Source organism: Cryptomeria japonica, chromosome 10 (assembly GCF_030272615.1).
Source record: "Cryptomeria japonica chromosome 10, Sugi_1.0, whole genome shotgun sequence".
Lineage (NCBI taxonomy): Eukaryota > Viridiplantae > Streptophyta > Pinopsida > Cupressales > Cupressaceae > Cryptomeria > Cryptomeria japonica.
In genome coordinates, this window is record NC_081414.1 from 921,147,144 (window position 1) to 921,175,010 (window position 27,867).

General features: G+C 37.0%; 1 protein-coding gene across 3 annotated transcripts in view; it reads right to left on the reverse strand.

The window, feature by feature from the left end:
- LOC131038356 (uncharacterized) overlaps positions 1 to 27,190 on the reverse strand; it is a 95,483-nt gene extending 68,293 nt beyond the window's left edge. Inside the window, exons 1-2 of one of the 3 annotated variants that reach the window (XM_059213398.1) lie at positions 26,775 to 27,190; positions 5,226 to 5,419 (exon numbers count right to left, since the gene is read on the reverse strand). In XM_059213398.1, coding sequence (XP_059069381.1) covers positions 5,226 to 5,419; positions 26,775 to 26,807 — 227 coding nt within the window. In that variant the 5' untranslated portion in view covers positions 26,808 to 27,190. Of the gene's footprint in view, positions 1 to 5,225; positions 5,420 to 26,714 lie in introns of all 3 variants that reach the window. The other 2 variants (XM_057970757.2, XM_057970755.2) reach the window with 2 other exon arrangements.
- Between the last annotated feature and the right edge of the window lie 677 nt (positions 27,191 to 27,867).

Here is a 27,867-nt window from a genome sequence, read left to right on the forward strand (position 1 = left end):
AAAAAAGCGAAAAAAACATTTTATTACAAAATAATAATAATATAATAAATTTTTAAGTGGAATAATAAACAAATATGATATCTTTCGGCATATCTTTAGCTATATTCCTCTAAAGATATGTATGCTTAGTGTATTTTTACCAAGTGAAAGTTATGATTACATGTTAAGGCATGCCTTGCTGTATTGAGCAGACATTTCAAACAAATCAATCAAATGTCAAAGATGGTTTGAATCATTCCATTCTTTGTTCTGCACATTGTCTGCATTCATCAAGCAACAGATCAGCAGATGAGCAGGGGCATTAATTGTTTGGCAACAGTTATCAGAAATCAGCAACAGTAATGCACAAGAGCAGCAGAATTTTCTATCATAACAGCAGCAGTGATTTTCATTACTGAAGAGATTTTACTATTTTTGGCAGCCTACAGTAGGGTTTATGACATCAATTTTTGTCATACCAGCAGAGATCACCCATCATCACATTTGATTTAAGCAATTTCCATCCTTTTTTAGTGATTTTCTTATCAATTCTTTGTAAAAGCCAACTGTATTTTGGCAAGGTTTTAACTTCATAAACAAGAGTTAAATATAGAAATTCAGATTTTCAAACACATTCAGACAGTGCCTAGGATTTTTGGGTGGTTAATTTTCAGATCTTGAGTTAGATCAAACCTTTGGTTGCACTCCTTTACAAGATTGCCCCAAATATAGTCATACATCAGCAACGGTGCTTAGGGTTCATGGGCGAGGTTTTCTACATTGTGCAGGGTTTCATGAGCACCAAAATTCAGATTTTCAGATCACAGAGATTTCTCATCACCAAAACATGGTTTTTTCAAGTGTGTCTAGGGTTTCAAAGATGATTTTCAGTCATAATAAAGAATACTGCCTCTACTCCATTCTTCCAGACCACTATGATTTTATTTATGACAATTTCACCATTAAGTGATCCATTTCCAGAGCTGGTTAGGGTTTTCTCATTGTTTCTGGAAGCCTTCAACTGATCAAAAACAAGTTATCAACAAACATGACATCATCAGGTTGGCATGTTTGGAGAGCAGTATATTCATGTGTACTAGGGTTTCCAACAACTAAGGTTGCAGTTTGAGTTGGGGTTTGCAGAAGAAATCAACAACGAAGGGTAATCAGATTGACACCACCAAAATTTACTTGCAAGAGTTTCAAAGTTTTTTCAAAGGATTTGCAATGTTCCAAACCAAAAAGTCCTATAAAAATCATAGCCAAAAGCCAATTGTCAAGAGACAAGCAATTTTGATAAGTCTATTTTTATGGCTATTTATGGATTAGCTATTTTTAGATGAACTTATAGAAGATCTATTGTTATCTGATAATTATCCTCATCAAGAATCTACTTAAAGATTTACTACATTGGGGTTTACTATTTTTATTTATTTTTCAAGTCTCGTAATTGTAGTGTTATAAATTGTCACCGGGCCAATTTACACCTCATGTTTGTGCCCCTACTTTAACGTATCTTACCCTCATCTCCTATTTAGGTCCAATTTGTGCTCAATCTCTAGTTCTGATACCTTGTGCACATACTGATGGATTTCCTGGAGGGGTGTCCTCCCTAGGGCTTAATGGTGGTCCCTTGGTGAGGAGGACCAAGGCGCCCATGCCTTGGTCCCTCTTAGTTGGGACCTATTATGAAAGGGTCCTATCTCTCCAACAGGAATTCAATTTTGTGGCTCCGCATGATTGTTGGAGATCGGCCTGATTGTTAAATGACCTAGATAGCCATAAATAAGGACATTAATCAATTCATTTCAATCCTAAGACTCCAAGCAATCAATTCCAGCATCCGTGAAACATTCATCATCAAGTATTTTCAAAGATCTTCAAAGCTGCATATTCTTCAATCAATCATTGTGGAGCAAAATTACATCATTCATATACAAGCATGTGTGTGTGATTAGGGTTTTGTTATGTTCATGCCATTTCATACAACATATGTGATTACATTAAAGTAGCAAAGCATCATCACCAACAAATGCAGATCTGAGGTATATATTTCCAGTATTTATTTCAATATTTGCATTATTTCATTTAAGGTTAAAACTTAATTCCTAAACCGGGGTTAGACTTAGACAAACCCCTATTCCCAACAATTTCCCCTTCCTTTCTATGTGCAAGAGACAAGTACAGAGCTGTCATTTTTAGGATTGGCCTTATTCGCAGAAACGAACAAGTTCCCTTTTGGACAGCAAAAATTTCAGAGGACCAAAGTGACGAGCATTTTTGTCCTCACAATTTAGGTCGATCTTCTGGGAACATATCCGAACATTCAAATATTTCTCAGATCCAGGTTCGTGGCTCCTTTTGATAGTTGCAGCTCACTATTTATGCATAATCTCTTCAATTTCAGCACAATTACCCACATTTACCCTAATTTCAAAATCTTCAAGGGAAAGAAGAGGCACATCTAAAACCCCTAGAATCTGATCAAAATCTAGATAGATCAAGACTAGATCTATCAAATTCTATCTTTCCCTAATGTAATTGGTCCTTAAGCAAAATTAGTGGTTTTATTACCCCTAGTGGTGGGAACCCTAATTTTCAAAACATTATAATAATCCTTCATAAATAAGTGTTATTTGCACTTAAAAATTCATTCAATGCTTATATGTTTACTCAAGTTGCCATTGTGAAGTGTTATATGTTTGTGTTATTATGTTTTTATAAGTCGAATATTGCTTAGCAAGTGTTAAGTTGGTTACTGTAGCTTTGAATACAACTACTATGTTTAGTTCATAATATATAATATATGTGTAGAAGTGAATTGCGATGTTTTTACTATTAATTGTTGGCTTTGTATTGTAGGTCTCAGTGAAGCGGGTTTAGTGGCTTTGTATGTCAGTCCCCTCGTCTAATTTACTGATTCTTTTTTGTAAATTTTAACTAATCCTAACCTTACATATACTTGCATTGCCCAATTTCTACTTTAGTTGAAAAACATAAGAATGGTTGTTGATGTAGAGTTTACTTTTAATCAAAGAAGCATAAAAACCTCTCACCTGGAGCAAAAGTGTTGAATTGTGTTGTCCCTTGGATTGAGAACCAAAAAGATAGATTTTACTTACTTGAAGTCTATTGGTATTGCAGACTTAAAAGTATACGATCAATTATGTTTGTTCTACATGAACCACCCAAAAAAACACCATACAAATTATATATATCTAATACATTTTGTTAAAATTACGTTAGTTTTTGTTATAGGGAGCTTCTCCTTCTAATTTGAAAAACAGTTCTACTACACACATTGTTATGTTGTGTCTCGCACTAAAAGGTGATTATTAAAACACTAAGCGGTAAGATAGAGCTAGCAAGGGCTATCAAGATTAATATGTCATTAAGCTGTAAGCAAGGGCTATAAGTAACAACAATGTATTGAGAAATACTACGCTACCTAATACACAAAGCACAAAATATCCACAATATCAACCCAAGTACCAAATGAAATAGGTTAGTATTAGGAATACTTACATTGGGTTGACTTAACAACACATTAATCTGCCCATTGGCTTGCAGCACTTTGTGAGAGATGGTTGTAGGTGAAGTTGTGATGGATAAAAGAAAACCAAAGTTGGGCACTCCAGAGACTTCGAAACCTCATAAATTCCTCTTAAAACCTAAATCCTCTTCTTCTTAAGGTAGACATGTTTGTACAAGAAGAGTGAATGATGTGTTTTTCTTCTTTTAAAAATGACAAAGCAAAAACCTATAAATATGAATTAGAACCCTAGAAACAAATCTTAGTTTTAACCAATGTCATTAGCCCAAATTATAATGTCAACTAAAACAGGGATACCTATTCTACCTTAAGTTTCTAGGACAAGGGTACCAATTTTTCGAGCCATTTTTGGGGACAGCTAGGGAACAACTATGTAAAATTGTTGGTGTAAATTATGTCTCATAATTACATTTAACTTAATGAGACTTAGACAAATGCATTTCATAGTAGTTTGCATATTAGACACTTAGGGAAGTGTGCGCATAGGGAAGTTGCTTGTAAGAAAAATTCCACCTTTTGTGGTCTTATCTTGTTACATTCCACCTTAAGTGGGTGATCCACCTCCTATGGAATAATTTATTATTCTCCAACCTAACCTTGTTTCTCATTGGGCCACATGTCATGATTGTGTGCTCACATATCCATATGGCCTTTCCTTTATAAGCAAGCTCATTTACATTGTATGGAATAATCCAGTTGATGGTATTTTGTATCTTGATTAGAATACAATTTATTCTTATCAATATTTTGTCTCTCTTGTTGTGCTATTCATTGAGCTCTTTATCTTGGCTATATTTGACAAATTCTTACAAAAATAAATAGGGAAATTTTAAATATTCATATGAAAACATGGATAAAGTGTGCATGTATACATTATAGAACCTTAAAATATAACATTTTTGTTAAATAACCTAAAGTGAGAATTCACAAGTCAAGCCTTCCCCAACGTCCAAGTTTCCTAGACGGGTCAATCAGGCCAAAGGACACTTCCTCCGGTAAGCTTGGGTGCTACAAAATGTCATCATCTAGGCAAATTGTGTCAGTTAAAATAGACACATCGCTGGCCAGAACTGATGATGTCAGCTCCATGCAGTTCAAAAGGAAAATGTGGATCAGAAGGAGAACAAAGAAGTCAGGAAGACAAATATGTTGATATTAAGGTAATAGCCAAAAGGATAGCTGATGATGCATCTCACAAAGTACCACAAGCCAGCCTTTAAAATTTAAATAGGTCAAGCTAAACCATTTTTCTTCATAAAAATTTCAGCAGTCTGCTGCTGGTTCAAACCAGAATCCAGCCTAGTGGTTCTGATCCCTAAAGATCCAGACATATTTCCTAGGGCAATTTGACCCAGGAACTGAACCAGAATCAAGCAAATTTGGATGCCAGGGATAGAGTGGATGGCAGGAAGATGGAGGAGGTTTCTAAAGAATCTAGTAATGTAGATGCCTTCTGCTGTCAACTCTACTCCAAAAATGGATTTTTCATAAAAAAATAAAGGAATCTGTTTATTATTTTAAATATCTTACTAATTTGGCACTAACACTTTGGCATTAGCAAAGGCATATAAAAGTGCTCATGAGAATATTCATGAAGTAAGCTAAAACATATGTTAATAGACTGTAGCTGCTAATATTAAGCTGTTCAGAAATGTTTCAAGGAATCAGAATTGTCAAGGATCTAGAATTTCACCATATCTCTGTAGAGAATAAAATAAACCAAATGATGTCTAGACTAAGTTCTGCAGCCAGCAATACTGCATAAGTACGCCCCAAAATCTGACTGCCACTCTCAATGGCTATCAAAGCAAATAAAGCCACCACCAAGTTAATTAACAGAATGCCTGTATAGAATGCACCAAGAGACCCAACCAAAGCGCATGCAATCTGAAAAACAACAGATATACATTATGAAAATTATAACAAAGATAAATTCCAGCAGCACATGTATAACTACTAAAAATGAAACAAAGTTCATTTCTGGCAGAGTTAAAGCTTCAAGAAGCACACATAAAATCAATAACAAATATGAACTAGAGATTGTTTTAACAAAGAGAACCATAGGAAATGAAAAAATATGATAGAAACTCTTTAAACTTTCAATTCTAATAAAGTCAACATGCATAGATACATAAAATAGAAATGTTAAGATACCATGAATCTGTAGTTCACACACCTGTAGTCTAGAAAATCCTATTATGAAAATCTTAATGACAACATTGAAAAGCAGCCCCATGTGGCAGACAAAGTCCAAATTCCCTCTGCTTGGCATTACTAGTACAAAGGAAAAATACTTGAAGCTATCTAGAAGAACATCAATTGAAAGTGATGCTTCTTAGGAAACAGCACAAATGATAAGTTTGGAGATTTGAATCCAGGGTCGCTTTGGCTAAGCAACTAGCTATTTTTTTCTCCAAGCTTATTGAGGTCGATAAGGAAAAGTAGTCAATCAATGTATAGAATAAAATATCTTCTTTAATTTATCAGTTGCATTGCATTCTCAAAGATAACTTCCACTTCTTTCAATGTTTAGACATTAAAGTAGATTTGTCTGTGCTTCAACTAATGAAGTCATTTAAACAAAGCTAGCTATAATGATTGAAGACTTTTGGAAAAGTGATTAAAAGGCTTATTTATAACTGTTAAAGAATAAGCATAATGCACTAAAAGGTCCACTAATCTGCTACTTGTTTGCATCAAAAGGTCCACTAATCTGCTACTTGTTTGCATTAAAAGGTCCATGAATAGCTTCGATCTATTCTAATGCACTTCTTCACATCTTTGAACACCAGTAATTACAAAAAAAAAAAAGAATTTATATCTAAAATACCCAAATAAGATTAGAAATTTTACATGGAATAATTCTCATAGTTGTCAAGCTCCAAGCACAATCTGTTGCACACATGGGTGCTACTCAAAGGTGAACTGAGTGAAATCAGAGAATTCTTAACAATTAATTCAATACTCAAGCCACCCAAAACATTCAGAAATTTATCCACATCTAGCCTCAATCCACGGCTCCAGCACTCACTTATAGCTAAATCAAATAAAATCCAAATGAAATCTCAAATTAAATAAAAATTTATCAACACGTGAGAAAGAAATATTAGAATCTTATCCGTAACTGGCATGCTTTATCTTTTTTTTTAATGACACGTGTAAGAACGGAAAGATGGTGCCACTGTAGAATTACACCTCTAGACATAATTACATCTTCGGCTATTTAATATTTTTAAAATTGTTTTTTGTTAACAATTAACATGCCCATGCCATTAGACTCCACCCTCTGCTGCCACCTACAATTAAAATCATCCCAAACTAGATGCAAATTTCTTCTTGAAACCCTCGTCCAACACATGGAAATTCGAATCAAGGCAACCATGTGCAATTATAGAAGTGATATAATGGCAGCAATTGGAAACAAACTGTTTCAAACTTACCATGCAAAACTTGTATTATTAAACTAAAACATTAAAAGAAAATAGTAATTATAGATGGGCATCAACTTTAATCAAGGGAGTTTTTATTGACGGACATTCTTCAATCCATTATGTAAGTATAGTATGCCTCTCGGCATAAAAAGGCTAAAAAGTACCCCCGTACCAAAACTGTGTCCCATTATCCCATGTCATCCCCTTCCCCAAAACTTGGGGGAGCACAAGTTTTATCAGTATTGTCCCCTTTCAAGTAGTCCAGAACTATTACACAGGTAATTGGTAAATAATTGAATGATATTAACAGAGATCAATAGATCTTTATATACAAGAAGAAAGACGATGTTTCCTTAGGAAACGATCATGAAGAATAGAAACATTTTATTCTAGCTAATAGCTAACTAAGTATTTACAGAATATTACAGTAGATATCCATTAACAATAAATAGAAACTATCTATTATCGTTAATCTATCCACTACACCAAGCTGTCCTTTGAATTTGACAAACTTATCTAGACCAAGTGGCTTGGTGAGAATGTCTGCAGTCTGATCCGCTATAGGAACATACTGCAAGTCTATGATTCTGTCTTCAACCAGCTGCCGTATGTAATGACAATGAACATCTACATGCTTGGTTTGTTCATGGAAGACTGGATTCCGTGCTAACTTGATAACACCATCATTATCAACAAACAAGGTGGTTGGTCCTGCTAGTGACATCTGCATATCCCCAAGCATCCGACGAAGCCAAACAGCTTCACAACCTACCTTAACTACCCCTCTGTATTCGGCCTCTATAGAGGAGAGAGAAACAGCTTGCTGCTTCTTACTGGTCCATGTGACAGCACCGGATCCCAAACTAAACACATATCCAGAAGTTGACTTTTTATTGTCGAGAGTTGGCCCAATCTGAATCTGTGAATCCACGGAGTCTAGGATTAGAATTCCGAGAGTAGAGAATTACACAATCAGTAGTGCCCTTCACATAACGAAGCACACGCTTTGCGGCTATCCAATGATCAGCCTTGGGAGCTGTCATAAAGCGTGAAATGTAGCTGACTGTGAAGCTGATATCAAGTCTAGTAGCAGAGAGGTAGATGAGACTACCTATTAGTTGCCTGTATGTAGTATCATCAACCGGAGGAGAATCAGACTGGGCTGATAACTTCAGACCTTTCTCCATAGGTGTAGATGCAGTCTTGCAATCCTGCATACGAAACTTGTCTAATAGAGCCCTAGCATATTTAGACTAAGAAATGAATATACCAAAAGACTACTGCCAAACCTCAACACCTAGGCCATAATGCATGAGTCCAAGGTCAGTCATGTCAAAAGACTGGCATAAACTATGTTTGATTCCCTGAATCAAAGATGCCGAACTGTCGGTGATGATCAAATCGTCCACATAAATGACCAGAAGGATGATATCACTGTCAGTAGTTTTGATGTACAAGTTTGAGTCTGAAGAACTCCTCTTGAAGCTTTGATCACTGAGGCACTTATCAGTTTTCATGTACCATGCCCTAGGGGCCTGCTTCAAACCATAGAGAGCTTTCACCAGTCTGAGAACCTGGTGTTCTTTACCTGCAACCTTGAAACCTGGAGGCTGCGTCATGTAGACCTCTTCTTGTAGGTCACCATTGAGGAAAGCACTCTTGACATCCATCTGATGGACCTTCCAGCCAAACTATGCTGCCATGGCTAGGACTAATCTGATAGTGCTCATCTTTGTGGTAGGAGCAAAGATCTCCTCATAATCAATGCCCTGACGCTGAGAAAATCCCTTTGCAACTAAATGAGCTTTGTACTTATCCAAAGTAGCATCAGACTTGTATTTGATTTTGTATTTGATTTTGTAGACCCATTTGCAACCAATGGGTTTCTTCCCTAGTGGAAGATCAGAAAGCTCCCAGGTGTGATTCTTCAACAAGCTTTGGTGTTTAGATTGCATAGCCTATTCCCACTCTGGAATACCTTTGGCCTCGGAGTATGTCTGAGGTTCAAACACACTATGAATGTTGGCCATGAGAGCAAAATTAACTATCCCTGCAGGTTTGCTCTTTTTGTGAGCAGTTCTCCCATCGATGAGTTCATCATCTCAAAGATCAACAAGTGTCTTGGCCCACCATTTAGGCCGGAGAGGAGGACCAACATTAGCATCAAGAGATGCTCTATGATCAGGTTCCTCATCAAAAGAATCCGGATCAAAATCAGGTGAAGCATCTGCAAATCTGGGTGATCCGGCAAGAGAAGCCGGAGGTGTATGAACAGGAATCACCAGGATAACTGGAGCTACTAGAGCTGCAGGAGCCCTCCCATCAGGTGGACCTAAGGGAAGTCTAACTCCCAAATCATGAGCCTTCATAGGCTGGTCTGCTGAATCAGGAACAAGAGAGAGGCATGAAGGGTCCTTGTTGCTCAACAAAAACTACATCACGACTATACGAGAGACGAGATGTCTCAATTTCGATCAAGCGGTAGCCTTTGTGAAGACTACTGTATCCAATAAGCATAAGTTTTTGGCTCTTGGCATCCAACTTGGTGCGTGAAGCATCAGGGATCCAAACATAAGCAAGGGAGCCGAAAACCTTCAAATGACTGATTTTGGGCTTGCGACCTTACCAAGCCTCTTTCGGAGTCTTGCCTTTGACCGCCATAGTGGGTGACCGGTTCAACAGGTAGACTACAGAGTTAACTGCTTCTGGCCAAAACTGCTTCGGAACATGTCTATGGTTGAGCATGGATCTAGCCATCTCAGTGATTGTTCTGTTGGGGTCTGTGGGGTGTGGTTAACTGGCGCTTAATGCCATGAATATCACAGAAGCTAGAGAATTCATTAGAACAAAATTTCCCCCCATTATTTGATCTAAGAGCAATAATAGATTTCCCAGACTCTTTATCAACTAGAGATTTAAACTTCTAAAATACAGTAAACACTTCTGATTTCTTTGCAAGAAAATAGACCCATATTTTTTTACTAAAATCATCAACAAACAACAGAAAATACCTGGACCCAAACCAGAAGGAGTAGCCATAGGGCCGCAGATATCAACATGAACAAGCTGAAGTCCCTGAGAAGCCCGCCATGAATCACCACTTTTGAAGGGTGTGCGATGTTGCTTCCCAGCCTGGCATGCATCACAAACTCCAAGCTGTTGAGTCTAAATCTCTGGCAATCCGAGGACAACTGCATCCCGATCAAGCTGAGCAAGATAGTGCACATTTAAGTGCCCATATCGCTGATGCAAAAGTGTACTGAGAGAAGACTGCCGAGCAGCCATAGCTAGGTCTTGAGAAACACCAGAATCTGCAAGTTTGAAAAGACCATGATCCTCAAGACCAATTGCAACAACTGACTGAGTCTCCCGATCAGTAATAGTGCACTAATGTGAACTAAAGGTGACATCCAACCGTGGAGAGTGTCGCAGCATCTGACTGACTGAGAGTAGATTGAGTTCCATCCCTGGAACGTGGAAGACATCGAGGAAAATGAGATTCCTCCCAACAGACTGAATCTAAATGTTGCCTTTGTCAACAACCGTGTATTTTTCCCCGCCACCAAATATAACAAAATCTAAATAAGGTTGGTAGTTAGTGAACCGGTCTCGACGGTGGGTGAAATGATGAGAGGCACCTGAATCAATATACCAGGCAGACGATTTGACATGATCTACGGGTCTTTTAGCCATGAAGGCGTAAAAGGCAGATTTTGTTTGCTCAGTGTGCTCTGCACTGTTTGCTTTGGGCTGCGAACTAGATTGCTTAGCTTGGGCAACTAAGCGCTTCCGATATTCAACCTTCATGTGACCATACTTGTGACAGTAGTTGCATTGAATGTTCTTTTTCTTGGAGCCTTCTAATGCAAGAGCAGAGGGTTTCTGCTAAGAATGAGACTTGCCCTTATCCTTGTGAAAAGATTTAGCAACAAAGGCTTGTTCTGTGGAGGTGGAGCTGGAACTGCTACCAAACTGCTGTGTCCACCGATCTTGCTGAAGCAGAAGTGTGCAGAGATCTATGAACTTCAGATCAACACCAGTAGAAGTGATGTTGAGAGTTTCGATAAAATGCGCGTAGGACTTGGGTAAACTTTTAAGGGTGATTACCACAATGTCCTCTTCCTCCATCTTGCATCCAATGGCAAGCAACTGATCATGGGTTTTCTGAATCCTATTCAAGTGATCCTAGAGAGATTTCCGCTCACCCATGACAATAGAAAACACAGTGTTCTTGAGAAAGAAGGCCATGCCTTTATCAGAAGTCTCATGTAGGGTTTTGAGATGCGCCCATATCTCGGCAGCTATTTTGCCGGATGGAATCTGAGGGAGCTGATCATCAGCTACGGATAATTTGAGAAGCATCACTACCTCCCGATTATGTTGGTCATATGCAACCTAATCAGGACCAACTATAGTCAAACGCTGAGTAGTACCCAGAACCACCGGATCGCTGCCGCGATATTCGAAGATGGTTAGCATCCATTGCTTCCACGTGCTATAGTTCCGACCATTAAACTTTTGATTTCCCTCGAGCAAAATATTCGTCAGAGATGCCATGGCACGAATGTCTGTGAAAAACGTGAAAAACTAAGAAGGCACGTACTTCGAGGCAAAATGTCAAAGGACCCAAAAAAAATGAAGAGGCACCTAAAAGAGAGCTTGAAAAACCCAGAAAGAATATGTTGTCGGAATCTGGATCCGCTGGCTCGAAAATCGAGGCACCCAGCAAAAACGAACGATAGCCCAGTTGATCTCTCAAAAAGCCCACCATGAATCTGTGCTCAGAAAAAAAATTCGACTGAATCTGGAGGGTCAAAACCCTAGCCGAAAGTCTGAAAACGCGGGTTTGACCAAGTTGCAGGTTGCAAAAAAAAAATGGCGGGTTTGTATTGCGCTGAAAAATGCCGAAAACCCTCGCCAGACAAACGCGCGAGTTTGCCGCGGCAAGCAGAAGACATGGGCGGGCCAAAAAAAAAAGACAGGCGGGCTCGAAAAAGAGACACGCAATCTCGAAAAAGAGACATGCATAGATGGCCATCACGCACACACAGAGCTCAAAATCATGAGTAGAAATGTCGAGGAAGGGCACAGAATCGCAAAACAAAAATCGCAATTGTTGCAGTCGAAATTCGTTGAGACAGACCACCAAAACCCTGCAAAAAATCCAATGCGGGTTGAGGAATAAATCCTCAAAAACAAACCCACGATGCAGGCAGAAAACACAAAAGCCCTTAGGATAGACTAAAAAATTCGAAAAAATTCCACTTAATGAAAAAAATTTGAATTTTTATCCTATGGCTCTGATACCATATTACACAGGTAATTGGTAAATAATTGAATGATACTAATAGAGATCAATAGATCTTTATATACAAGAAGAAAGACGATGTTTCCTTAGGAAACAATCGTGAAGAATAGAAACATTCTATTTTAGCTAACAGCTAACTAAGTATTTACAGAATATTACAGTAGATAACCATTAACAATAAATAGAAACTATCTATTATCGTAATAGGAACGACTAATTAACCTACTTAATTTTCGTAGGCTAATGTCAAGTAAAACGGAATAATTTAATTTAATTATTCAAACAAGTATATTTTATGTGTAATAATATTTAATAAATTTACTAAAGTATTATAAGTGACTTAAGTGAAATTTTTTAAGGAAATTAATAAATTCACTTTATTTCCCAGATTTAAATGAATTATTAAATGAGTGAGAATTCAAAAAGCTTTATAAGAAATTTCCTAGGTGGAATATAAAAGTACATTTTGAGGTTCATTTTAACATGCTTGGATTATTTCTCATATTTGGATTCTAAGAGCCTCTTCAAGAGCCAAACTCTAGGACAGAAACCCTTGGGTAATCGATTTTGCTAGTGAAACTATCCACCCTAGCTAGTTATAGGTAGAATCATTCAGGTTTCGCATTTGAACTTCAATGATTGTGATTTGAAATTTGTGAAGTCTTTTTGTTAAAGACAAATTTCATATCTTCAGATGTGATAGAATGAATTTATTCCTCTCTTGGTGAACAATGTAGTGTCCCCTTTTATTAATGTAAATGGAATTAATTATAATTGTCATCATATTGCAGTCTATATTAATATTACTATTAAATTCTACATAAGAATATCATCAGACTTAGAGCCACTGTTGACTTACTATAAATAGTAAGTATCTGGAAACCCTGTCAAAACACCACCGATTGGCCTGAAAAAAAAATTGCTTGGGCCAAATCCCTCATTGATCCCTACAAAATCCTGGTTAGCCCTCAAGATCAAGGCAAAAAGGGCTAACAATGCATCATCTATTAATTGGCTAAAATTACAAACTACAACACACTAACTATTACAACCCCTACCAAAACAACCCACATAAAAGTCTCTTTGAAGCACAACTGCAACCCCTAAATGTGATTGCCACTAGACACTTGTAAACGCACAGCCTGCAAGCCTCTATCCCCCTGATTTATCAACCTGGAAGATCACTCCTTCAATGGTTTCTCAGCCTTTGAAGAAGAAGAACAAAACCTTGTTGAAATGATAAGATAGAATGAATGAAATTGGAGCCAAAACAATACTTAAACCCCAGAATAATTTTGAATTCAAACTTGGCACCCAAATCCAATGCCCAAGAGGGAAAAATGTTTGTAATTCAAATTTAGAACATTCACTTGCCATTTGTCAACCACCTTTCAACATTACATTCCAAAATCCATTTCTCTCTTAATTTAACAACTTCTATTTCCCTTCACAAACTAAACTTTCTATTTCCAAACTCATGCCCCATTTTTTATTATTAGTAACAATTCAAATTAATTTCCATTTATTCAGATTTGACGAATTCCTTTTGGCAATTAGACTTTCCCAGTTTATTTGAAGGTTGTGATTGACTATTTTAGATATTTGGGCTTACTATAAATAGTAAGTTGTTAAATTTAGAAAGGGGACATGACAAATCCTCCCTTCCCAAAATTGCTTATCCTCAAGCAATTGTAAACATGATGGTCCAAGGTCCTGATGCTAAAATAATCAATCATGTCACACTGCATAGGGAATCTAGATCACATACTTGTGAGAAGTTGCATCTTCCTTTCAAGCATTTCACAAAAACTCTAAGAGGTGCACCAATGTTGAATGACTTGCTTGTGACTTCTTTCAATGCATTAGCAAATTTTCCATTCTATCATTTTCCAATTTCCTTCTTTCAAAACCTTATCTCTCCTAGCTCAACTCTCAAACCATATAATTGCACAAGCATAGAGAAACTTGTACCAAAAACTCCTTGTACATTTGATGATGTTCTGCATCTGAGTTTTTCTACTAGTAAGACTCTTATTATAGCCACTGCATCCACTACTACAGCTAATGCACTTTTTGGAAATAATTCTTTTTTTCTCTTTCATTATACTGAAATATAAATGACAAAAATGCACAACAGTGGCTTCATACATTAGCCCATTATGTGGATCATCATTTTTATTATGCAACAATAACATTCGTCCTCTACAATCATACATCAGTAAATATTTGACATTCTTAAAATATTAAGTGCCTTGATCTTCCCTCCATATCCTTATCTTCTTCTTGGGTTTAGGTAAAAGATGCTATATATGGAAATTGGACTCACCTTCCTTTCTATGACTATCATCTTGAAAACTTTGCCAAAACTGATCATAGAAATCTCTATACACATCATCCTCTTCCCTGCGATCTTCTCCAATATAGGATCTCCTTCCAATCAAAGGTATAGTAGTTGGATCATTTATCAATAACAAATACAATCTTCTAGCCTCATGACGTAAGGAGACATTCTCCAAATTGAACATTCTATAGCTATTCAGAGTTACCATGATCAGCAATACATCCATAATGCAATAATTGCAATAATGAGCAATGTGAGTAGAAAACCATGATGTATGCCTTATATGTTGGGTGAGCAACCATAAAAGGGCTACAAAATCTCCATGAGTGGCCAAAATCTGAAAATCCTTCTTTCCCATATCAAAAATTTCCATTGGAAAATAAGTTGTGACCCTCATGAATGAGTACACATCAATTCCTAGGCAAATATGCAAGAGTGCAATAAGCCATCACGTGTCATATTGGGCATCTCCTTGGATTTCTTCCACATGATCACATAAGGTAGCAAGTGTTAAGGAGAAATATTCAATGCAACCCATAAAAAGAAAAACCATTTCCCACAATTGTGAACTTCTTGTACTCAATTTGGATGAAGCCATACCTTGGAATAAATGAAGCCCAGTCGCTTCCTCTTGAATTATCCTATCCTTCCACAAGTGAATGTGAGAAATCTGAAATGTAAATAAGATATGAGGTGGTCACCTTCTCATATTTGGGGATTTTTCTTTGTATTCCATTCATCTGCATAAGTACTCCTTTCTTTGTCATGTTGGTGATCGGTGCTATGACATAAGGGAATCCCTGTACAAAAATCACCACTTTGACACAAGTATCAATGGTGATAAACCACAAGAGCGTTGAGAACTCCCCATCAGTAGCCACAAAATAGAAAATATTCCTTCCCCAAACTGAGATGCCCGATATACCATAGATTGCAATACTTATGAATGGATGCAAATGAGCATTAGAGGCATCATTCTCACAAGTGAGTTTTTGATACAAACTTTCCAACTTCATGTCATATTGGAATCCTATTTTTAGAGGCATCATTCTCACAAGTGAGTTTTTGATACAAACTTTTCAACTTCATGGCATATTGGAATTCTATTTTTGGTGGTGGTAAAGTTTTGAAGATTTCTCTATGCTTATTTGAAAGCATCTGAAAATCAAAATAAGGATTGCAATGCTTATCACACCCTGAAATGCTATGCATGTTCTCCAAAACTAAGCAACTTGATGCCCCAAGAACTTGTAGCATCAAACACTTTAAAGTGACTATCTCCACATTGAAATCACTCATAAGCTTGTCTTCATTTGTTGTACTTGGCTCCAAAAAATGATCCATGGGTTGTAAACATTATCCTTCACAACATGGTTCGAGTGCCAAATAACCCATAGAGACTTTCTTTCAATATATATGAGAAAATTGGGAAACTTCTTAGCAACAATAAATCCTCCATTTGTTCTGATCCTCATTACATCACTTGGACTCCATTTGCAACAATAACCTTGAATTGGTACTATTGAATCCACATTCCCATATTTACAAAATGTATCTCTTACTCTAATATTTCCTTTAGCATGCACCCTTTTATGACAAGATCTTTGTATTGGCATAAAGAAAAGCGATAAATCTGAAAATTGGAATTTCTCTCCATACCTTAATTTTTCAACAAGGAATTCATTCTCTTTTTCCAAACTCAAAGTTGAGGAGACACCAACATACTTCCACTATTCTTTTATGATACAACTGGAAATTGATAGTCCAGAGCTATGAAATGGTTTCATAAATACAGTATTCAACCCATCAAAATTTGCATTCTTTATTTGTCTTATTTTCACACCTAGATCCCACATTAGTATGTATAAACAACTTTGAGCCTTTGGAATATGATCTATCTCTTTGGCATTCTCTTCATCACGATAAAATTTTTGTGGTAACATAGAGAGTGAACTGCTGCAATGATGAACACCAAAATCAAACCACTTATCATACTTGTGGATAGTAACTCCATAGCTATCCCAAATCACTTGTGCCTCTTGAGAAAGATGCTCAACAAACATTTGTGCCTCTTGAGGAAGATGCTCAACAATATGACATCGATCATCACTCACATGAAGCCCTTGCTCAAAATCATCCTTCATGCATGCATTGTGCTCAAAATTCAAAACATCATCATAAATACTCCTTTTATCTAAAAATACACAAGTAACACCATCGGATTTATCAATCTTAGAAACATCACTTGCTAATATTGAAATTAATCCCAAAGTTGATGTTCGATCCTTTTCTTCATGCACACCCTCAACCTCATAGGTTAGTTTTGTGAGATCTTGTGAATCAACCTTCACTTTCACCTATTATTCATTATTTTTGGTAATTTCAGCCTTGTTCATGATGTCTCGTGTTTCCAAATTTGATTGTTCATTCTTTGGTTCATGCTCAGTGAATTGTTCTGCTTCTGATGTGTATTTTTTATGAAAATATTCAAGCTTCAATTTTGATTCTTCTTCCTTATCTTGATCTTGTAATGATGTATCCATTATCCTTTCTAGTTCCACCATCTCATTCATACATGCTTCTCCCTTTGCTTCTTTATTGTTCCCACATCTATAACTTGCTTCCCAATGTTCCTTGCATGTAAAACAAAGCCTTTTTCTTCTGAGTTCACTTCTAGTGTCTTCTTTCATCTTTGTAATAATTGTGCTTGGAATCCTTTGCGTAGGTACAATTTATGATAATACCTTTCCATTTGTTCTCTTCTCTTTGGATCCTTTTCATAAATATCTATAATTTTCTCAAAGGGAACAACTGCTTTGAAAGCATCAAATTGTTTAATATAATCCTCGTACCATTTGGTAGCTATTTGAATCGAGCATGGCCTTGGTTATCTTTGTGTTGAATACTGACTTCTTCCCTCCAGAGGTACTTCTCATGAAGTAATTGAAAATTCCCCCCATTATTTGCAACTCAGAACCCTACAAGTTGGCTAGATCTTAGCTCTGATACCACTATAATAACCCTTGTTGCAATTTTATATCAGATTTACAAAATTTCAATAACCCAACTCAGATTTACAATTTGCAACCAAACAATGAAATCGGGTGTGCCAAAAATTGCACCAATGAGCTTATTACACTTAAACCATCATAAAAACACAAAAAGAAGATTCTGCAGAAATTTTGGCATTATTATAGCATGCAAAAATATGTTTATAACAGTCTACAAATCTGCCATGAAGAATTACAAAATAGACTCCAAAAAATGGAGCTTAAAGTTTCACAAATCCACTATAAAATCCAAACTCCTCACAATTCCCCACAATAGCAAGATGCATGAAATAAATGTCTAACAACAGCCAAGAACAACAATATATGTTGTTATTACCAGCAATACAAATCTGAAAATGAACTAAAAAACTAAAACACACTAACTATTACAACCCCTGCCAAAACAACCCACATAAAAGTCTCTTTGAAGCACAACTGCAACCCCTGAATGTGATTGCCACTAGAGACTCGTAAACACACTGCCTGCAAGCCTCTATCCCCCTGATTTATCAACTTGGAAGATCACTCCTTCAATGTTTTCTCAATGTCTAAAGAAGAACAACAAAACCTTGTTGAAATGATAAGATAGAATGAATGAAATTGGAACCAAAACAATAGTTAAACCCCAGAATAATTTTGAATTCAAACTTGGCACCCAAATCCAACGCCCAGGAGGGAAATATGTTTGTAATTCAAATTTAGAACATTCACTTGCCATTTGTCAACCACCTTTCAACATTCCATTGCAAAATCCATTTCTCTCTACTAATTTAAGCACCCAAATCCAACGCCTAGGAAGGAAATATGTTTGTAATTCAAATTTAGAACATTCACTTGCCATTTGTCAACCACCTTTCAACATTCCATTGCAAAATCCATTTCTCTCTACTAATTTAACAACTTCTATTTCCCACTTCCTATTTCCAAACTCATGCCCTATTTTTTTTTATTAGTAACAATTCAAATTAATTTCCATTTATTCAGATTTGAAGAATTCCTTTTGGCAATTAGACTTTCCTAGTTTATTTGAAGGTTGCGATTGACTATTTTAGATAGCTGGGCTTACTATAAAGGGGACATTACAGCCATTTTGAAGTGATCCAAGACTTTCATTGTGATTGAGACAAGGAGTTTTATACAGGTAATTCAATATTTGAGAAACCTTATCAAATCATATTCCACAGTTACAATGCTTTATATTCGCTGATGGCAATTGGTAAGTCTTTTATATACGGTAGAATTCAACAAAAGGCATTTGTTTAGCTGAAGTAAAAGATTAGCAAGCCACTGGTTTTGGCAATACCTAGCTTGCAACTACTATTTTAGGTAGACAAATTTTAATGATTGTGTGTTGGAGGCTCTATATGATCCAGATATACCTGTAAAGGCTGTTCATGCTAGCTTTCAGCAGTTGTTTTGTTATATGTGTTCACGGTAATGTTCAATGCTTCAGCTGTGCCTGTTCCACCCAGTTTGGGTTGATCTTACATGCATCTTGATCTATATGTTGTTTGTTTGTTATGGTTATGCTTAGGGCTGGAGACCCTTACTAGAACTCCAAAAACTTAATCAAAAAACACAATCAATTTAAAATGCTAGAATAATAAAAATCCAACAAAGCATTACAACCAAAGATTGTGGGTAGTATCCATGCAGCTGGTGGCATCAACTACCATCTAAACCCAGTGATGTACACCAATGAAACTGCTACAATGAATATGAGGAAAATGAAATCTCTTTTATTGTGGATCCCCAGAATAAGAGCTTATTTTCGTCATTTCAACTTTCATCCAGTTTAACCTTGTACATATTAATACTATCAAATCCCCAGGGAATCACTATATCCCCCACCATAGAATAGTAGGAGCCCTGCTGCAACTACCTATCCCACTCATAAGTAGTTGCTAAAGTTATAATGGCCAGCCTCTACAATATAATCACAACTCTGGCCATGACAGAGTACATCATCAACAAATTATTTGTGAGGTGTCTGGCATTTTTTTATGTTTTATATAGCTAAGTAAAGCCCTTATAAACACTGTGGGGGGTATTTTAAGATCACAATCATAACCAAAAACCTCCATAATTTAACATTATAATCAGAAATCTGGGTACAACATGTGCAGTACAACCTCACTATTTTGGGGTGTGTCTGATGCATGTCTATATGTTTCTACTTCTTTCAATTATTTTGCAGGGTGAACACCTTTTAAACAGTGCAAAGGGTGCTTAACTCCATATGTGCATGCATCGCATCAAAACCTTACTCATGTCAACACACCTGACTTATATGATGCCAACTATAGAAATGCACTCTCTTTTTTCTTTCTTTAATTATTTCAAGTGGTATTTTCAAAGTGTGTTAAATTATGTGAGCTTTTTTAAGAATCCAACAGCCTTAGCCACTTACCAAAACTCGCATTATTTCTTTAATTATATTTGCTAGGTAAGCCCCATATGAAAGTAGGAAAATTAGGGCTTCATTGTGTAAAATTGCACCCTTGGAGCTTGAAATTTTCAGAGCGAAATTTGAGCGATTAAGGAGCTATGGTGTGTGTTGGAAAAAGGCAACACCTGTCGGAGCGAGTCAGCACATTTGGTAGACCAGAGGGCTCAGGCGGCAGGGTAAATAGATCATCCCTACTTGTTGATTTTTAGCAGTAATTGCTCATTGAAAAAAAAATTCCCTGCAATTTATTTTTTAAAGAGTTTCACAATCGTAATTCAACTTTTTTCACAACTGTTAAAACTTTTTCGCAACTGTTACTTGTATTTCACAATTGTTAATTGTTCCACATTTGACTATCAAATTTTGCATCTGTTAACTAGATTTCTCGCATTCGTTAAATGTTTGTCACATTTATTAATGATATTTCGCAGCTGATTATTGAATTCTGCAATTATTTAAGAGTTTCGCATTTGATAGTGTTGTATTTCGCAATTGTCAAAATAGGGATCTTTCTGCTTTATAAATCTTGGGTCTGCCTTGAACTAGATCATTTTCGTTCTGTGATGGGTTTAGTCTGACCATAGGGTTGATTTGCAGGTCGTTTTCCCTTATTGAGTTATGATTGGATGATTGCTAATAGATCTAGGTTTCGTGGTTACCTTTAAGTCTATTAACACTGATAAATTTTTCTCATACACAGAAAGCAGACATCACAAGAATCCAAAATAAGACAATTCCATAATTACAGACAACATGTATCCTATGGGTCATGGTGCTATGTGTTGATGTGTTTTTTGTGCACATGCAAACACAGAATAAAATACCTAAGGGTACCTTATCCTCTCTTGAACAAAATTCCCGACTGCTGAAGATTTCGCCGAAGGATCAGTCAGAGTAACTCCAAGATTCTCGTGTGTAGGATCTCTACTCGTGGATAAGCTCTCTGTGGTATGATGTGATTTTGCTGGAATCACAAGGGGACTTACACTTGATGACTAAACGTCTGATTTGCTTTGAATATTGCTGGAATGTGAGATTTTATACTGGTCCTAGATTTTGAAAAAAAAGGAAAAGGATGAGGGCGAGGAAAGGATCTAATTCTGACACTAAGAATGTAGGAGCAATGAATGATCTTTGATGAAATTCTAACTAAGTCTTATTTTGACATCCCAGGACCATCTCCACAAGATTAGTGTGATCTTCGGAGGAAAGCTTTATGATGTTCAGATCATCGCTACAAGCATAGACACCATCAGGCTGATGCATATCAGTGAAGAAGCGACAATTGAAGTTAAGCTTAAGCTGAATGATTCCAGTTGCCTACACAAGGCAAGTCTGCAATCAACAAACTGCTAGTAGTATGGATATACAAATTTCACCATCAATCAAACACATTTCTTCCATTCATCTAATAACATGAAATCAAATCTGAGAAGTATAGAGACCATGCCAATTGTTGAATCGACCCACAGATTTCACCATTTCTTCAATGAAGTTTTACAAGCCTTTTACAACAACATCTTGGCAACAATCTTTGCCTTCTCTTTCTATTCTACTCTAATTGCTATACTATTAACTGACTATTCACTATTTCTAACTATTCACCTTCTAACTACTGACTAACTATTGTCTATTCACTACTGACTAACTATTAGCCTTTACAAATGAGGAGCCAGGGCTTATACAATGCCCTCAATACAATTCAATGGCTCAGATCAACTTGAGATCAATGGCCGAGATTTTACAATGAAAACCCTAATTAGGGTTTGTTACAACCAACTCAATTCCAGCCAATGAAATAATTGCATTATTTGGACACATGACTTCTCTAGAATATTCGACCAATGGATAACCAGGGTAGGTACCTCGAAGTTTGTGCCATCTTTGATGAGTCAGGTACATTGAATCTGGACACACTGAGGTGGACCAATCCGACTGGAGGAGTGATGACTGGGATGCCACCTTGTCTGACACTTGTAACTTGGTAGATATTCAATTTGATGATGCTGAGAAGCTAACTTTAGTTAACTCTTTTGAAACTGTCTGCTTCTCCAATGGACCCTTGCTCTGACCTCCTTTGTCTTTGATGTGCAGGATGGATGGTGTACCTTTCCTTGGAATGTTGGACTGGAAGATGTCGTCCCTGATGATGCTAGACTGGAGAAGGTCGTCCTTGTTGATGCTAGACTGGGTAAGGTCGTCCTTGTCTTGGCCTGGTCTTCTTTCATCTGCAAGACAAACCATAAGATGATTAAGGACACATAATATATTCATTTCAGCATAGCATTTTTTTTACCTTAAATCATCAACAAGAAGATGTTAAAATGAAGCTTGCTCAAGATTCTCCCCAGGAACAGGCCCTATCCAGAATTTCGCTCTGGACCCTCTGGAAGGGTCAAGAGCGAATTTTGCAGTCCTAGCTCATTTAGACCTACTTTCAACATTACCTCACAATTAGCTCCTCGCCTGGCCCTAGCAAGGTGAAAAATAGCAGTTTCAAAGGATTTCGCCCTGGACCCTCTGGAAGGGTCAGGAGCGAATGTTGCACTTTTGGACAAATTCCATCATGTCTCTACTCCAAAATGCCTTCCAAGGCAAGCATATGCTAGTTTTCCTTCCTCCAGAGCCCAGGGATCCACGCCTTGACCTCTATCATGAGCAATTTGAGTGGAATTGGGAATTTCGCTCTGGACCCTTTGGAAGGGTTAGGAGAGAAATTCAAGCTTTAGGTCTCAATTCCTCATCTCCTTCACTTCAATTCATCTTGCAGGGCAAAGTAACATCATTTCAACCTCAACTACGCCTTAGGACTCCAAGTCTTGACTTGACACAAGGAGAAAAATGGTAGATGAAGAATTTCACTCTAGACCCTTTGGAAGGGTCAGGAGCGAAATTCACCTTTTAGCTCAAAATTCACACTTTTGATGGTCAAACATCTTTCCAAGGCATTCCAAATAGTTTTTCTCACCCTAGTCTAAGCCTGACTTAACACAGAATTTGGAGAAAAAGATGGTTTTAGTGTTTTTCGCTCTAGACCCTTTGGAAGGGTCAGGAGCGAATTTCTCTCTATACTTGCCTTAAAATCATCATTTTTGGAGACGACAACCCACTCAAGGGCAATCTCAAGGACCTCTACCATCTTAGTCTAAGCCTAGCTTGGCATGAATATGAGAGGAATAGATGGATTTTAGAATTTCGCTCTGGACCCTTTGGAAGGGTCAAGAGCGAAAATCTTGTTTTAGGCTCATTCCTCCATCATTTCAACTTGAATCCACCTTAAAAGGCAAGAACATCAATCCTCACACTCATACAAGCTAAAAAAAACCCATGTTTGACTTGATTTTGCTAGGAAAATAAGGGATCTTAGGAATTTCGCTCTAGACCCTTTGGAAGGGTCAGGAGCGCATTTCCTATTTTGAGCTTGTTTAGGCTACTCCATTACCTCAATCTAATATTCAAAGGCAAGAACACATCAAAGTCTATCTAACCATTCCATAAAACTCAAGAATTTGACCATCTCCAAGAAGAAAATACGAGTTTCCAAGAATTTCGCTCTGGACCCTTTGGAAGGGTCAGGAGCGAAAATCTTGTTTTGAGCTTATTCCTCCATTATTTCAACTTGAATCCACCTCACAAGGCAAGAAAACACGTCTCCCCACTCATCCAACCCAAGTTTGACTTGATTTCGCAAGGGAAAAAAGGTGATAGAAGAATTTTCGCCCTGGACCCTTTGGAAGGGAAGGGTCAGAAGCGAATTTCTTCATTTGGCAAAATTCCTTCAACTTCAATGATTTCTAGCAACTTGAAGTCACTCTTAGGGGCATCTCCTTCTTGATTTTACCTTAGCCCACACTTGATCTAGCACAAAGTTAATAACAAAGAGAGGTTTTGAGAAAATTCACTCTGGACCCTTTGGAAGGGTCAGGAGCGAAAATCTCATTCTTGACCAAAAATCATCATTTTTTCAACTTGAAACTTCATTGCAAGGTAAAATCTCATCTCTCTTCGCCCTAGGAACAAGGTCTTAAGCCTAAGAAAGGTCAAAAAAGTAGGCTTGTAAGGAATTTCGCCCTGGACCCTTTGGAAGGGTCAGGAGCGAAATTTCCTTTCTTGGCTAAAAACCTCATTCCTCAATGCTATCAAACACTCTCAAAGGCAAGATAATGTCCATTTTCCCTTTCAACATGCTTTGGACATCACAATTTGGTCAAATAGGGAAGGAAATGAGGTCTAGGAGGATTTTCGCTCTGGACCCTTTGGAGGGTCAAGAGCGAAAATCATGATTTGGGCTTGATTGTTCATTTTTCAAACTTCAATTTTCTCCTGGAGGCAAATATAGATCGTTTTCCACTTGAGGAACCAAGTTTTAAGCCTATTCAAGGTAGCAAATGAGGTTTATAGTGAATTTTGCTCTGGACCCTTTGGAAGGGTCAAGAGCGAAAATCATCCTTGGGCTCAAATCTTTACTTCATTTTCACATTTCCTCATTCAAACAAGCGTTTTTACTTCATTCAAGCCTAGGAATGCGTTAGTTCTAGGTTTTGGTCAAAGTAGAATGTCTTATGGAGAAATTCGCTTTGGACCCTTTGGAAGGGTCAGGAGCGAAGTTTGACATTTTGGTCTCTTCGTCAGGATCATTTTATGGAATATAACATTTAAGTATAAGAAGTCACTTATACTTTAAGTTATATTCCATATATACTGTCAGGATGTTTGAGAGTGGTTTCGGACCTCCAGGAGTTATATTGCAAAATCTAGTTTTTGGAGGATTCTTCAGTTTTCCAAACTTAGTCAAATTTCAGAATCAGGACATTCCAGACTTAGCCAAATTTCAGGATCAGGACATTCCAGACTTAGCCAAATTTCAGGATCAGGAAATTCCAAACTTAGGCAAATTTCAGGGCATTTGAAGATCGGGATGACATTCCAGACTTCATCACTCACCAACTTGACCTAGCTCAGACCTTCAAGAATGATACTCACTCACCAAGCAAGACACAACTAGCAACAAGAGCGAAACCAGGCCCTAAGGAAGACTATCAAAGAAACCCTAACTCGAAGCATCCACTGACTCATCCTAGCTCTAGCAGAGCCTGCTATCTAGCGATCCTCCTGACAGTACTCATCATGCAAATGCTAACAGACAAAACCCTAGAGACCCAGAAAATGAACCCTAGAAGGCAAAAAGCAAGGGTCCCCATTTGCAATGGGGCGATGTGTGAATACGTCACAACACTATGGTAACAGGGACCCTTGTAAGTACCAAAGTTTGAATCCTTCACAGTAAGGTAGCCCATGATTGCAGTATCACCAGATTCCACTTAAGTACAAACAATAAACAGTTAGACAAAGATAACTCGGAATTGTTGCCAGTTAAAATTTTGGATGAAGAGATAGCGGAAGGCAATTTAGGGCCACAATCATGTAGGGTGTAAGCCATAATATATTTTGAAACTTGCCACAATGGAAAGGTACAAGAGATATCTGTTTAATGTGTAGCGATACCCTCTCTAATAAAATTGCATTGTTGTTTTCTCCTAACATTCATTCAATTCTTCAGGTTTTTTTTCTGTTGTTTAATAAACTTCTTTTCTTATTTCTAAGGTTCGGCAGACAGTTCTGTTGCATTGGAAGTTCTACTGCAAAATCAGCAATCGCCAGTATTGTTTTGAGGCAAATTCTACTCAACATATGGCAGGGTGATTTAACAATTATGGTATATATTTTGGCATATCTTTCTAACAAAAAAATCAGATAATGTAACGAGGTAATCGCATAATTATTGTAGAGTACATTCAGCACAACCAAAGTTTACAAATCTTATGAATGCGGTCCACTCTTACGTTAAACAACAGCTTAATGGGCAAAATAATTCTACATGTGGGTACTTGGTACTATAATTTGAGCAAACCCCACAACAGACTTACTTGTTTGTGCCATCAGCATTAGGATTTTGATCTTAAGCTTCACCAATATCCAAAAGGTTGTGGTATAATAGTGATGGCAAGCGTTCGTAACAGCTTCAACCAGGATCCGGTCTTCCCCATAATGATAAAGCAGACAATAATCACAAAAAAGTATCATAAATCCGGTGATTGTAGACACGCATAATAGCGCGACCCAGTTTCAAATTATAACCGTAATAGGGCAGACTACAACCCAAATAGAACAGGATATGAAGCTAACCGAGACAATTTTGCCTCTTCTTGATACCAATGAATCGAACTCTGATTTCTTTATAGCTATTGAATAACTTCACCCAAGAACAGATGCATATGAAGGCAAATGGCAATGCTACCTAGAATTTAACTATATTTATTTTTACTACAAACAATGTATCTTCTGTCCCTTGAAAGAAAGGCTAAAATACATCAATCTTAGAAACCTGATGGCACGGGAGATCTCTTCCTTTAATAATAAAAAATTAAAAACGGCATTACTAACCTATGCGGCATTCCCCCAGTAGGCAGTGTCTCAATGTCTAGGTGGATTCTCAAGGGTTTACCATTAATAAACAATGTCAGTTCCTGAATAAACGTCTTCAACTAGGTTTCTTTCAAATTATAACAAACTTTTATTAAAAAAGAAACAACCATAACACACCTGAATGTAAAGCATAAAAACTGCAAGGGTTTGAATTTTGTCGTAGTCACCCCACCATACCCTAATCTGTGCCCATGCCGATGAGCAAAGCATGTTATATTGTGATCTCTTTCACTCCGCTCCAAAACATTCATGAAACTGCCCACTAATCAAACCTAATTTTATCAAGCTAATGTAACCCACTTCCGCAAATGTCCAAAGAATAACGATGCCCTGTAAGATTCGCCACAATTCGAGCATCTGATGTGAGGAACTTTTCGGCAAATAATTAAGCCTGCCCAAATCCCCATAAATCAAATTGCAGATATACAGTTCATAAATCAGCAGGGTGGATATAAATTAAGGCGGGAGATGCCACCTGGACCCGGCAATGGATCGTGCAGTGACAAGAAAAAGTGACTGTTTGTATTTATAGACTGAGCGTATGGACAGACGCGATTCTATATATATAGCGGGAAGAAAAATATATGATTTTCGGTGAATTACGAAAACTAATGAAAAGGGAAAAAGCGTATATAAAAAATAAATTAAATACACCTAATATTGAGGTAGTTAGAAAGAAATACACATGCACTGGGACAAAGAAGTTTGAGCGGTTGGTTGTCTTCTCTTTTTATGCTTTCTTGTTTTTTATCCGTTCTTTCTCAATTTATAGTAGGATGCAAGATGTACTTAGTGAGAATGTTCTAAAATCTCTTCATAATTAATACAGTTTAAAAAAATATTATTCAAAATTAGACCCAAAAAAAATATTAAGAATACAAAGTACTAAAATATATTAAAATTATATAGTTTAATATTAAGAAAAAAATTATTATGTTATTTAATTTATTATTATAAAAAATAAAATAGTTGAAGTAAAAAAATAGTTTCTAAATAGAATTTTGTTAGGATTTTTCAGATTTGTGGTATGCATGTCATATTATATTTTTTTGTAGGATCTTATTAGCACTTGTTCATATTTATTGTGGTCTTTTTGTATTCGTTAAGTTTGAGGGCCTTTTTTTGTCATCTTGTATGGCCCAGCATTTTATTCCTTTGCAATTGTTGTTGTTGGAGTTGAAAGTTTCACTACAATATTTCATAGCTTCCCCGCTCTAGTGACCTAATAAATTCATCCTAAAGGTGTTTCACAAGGTAAGCCCCCTAACCC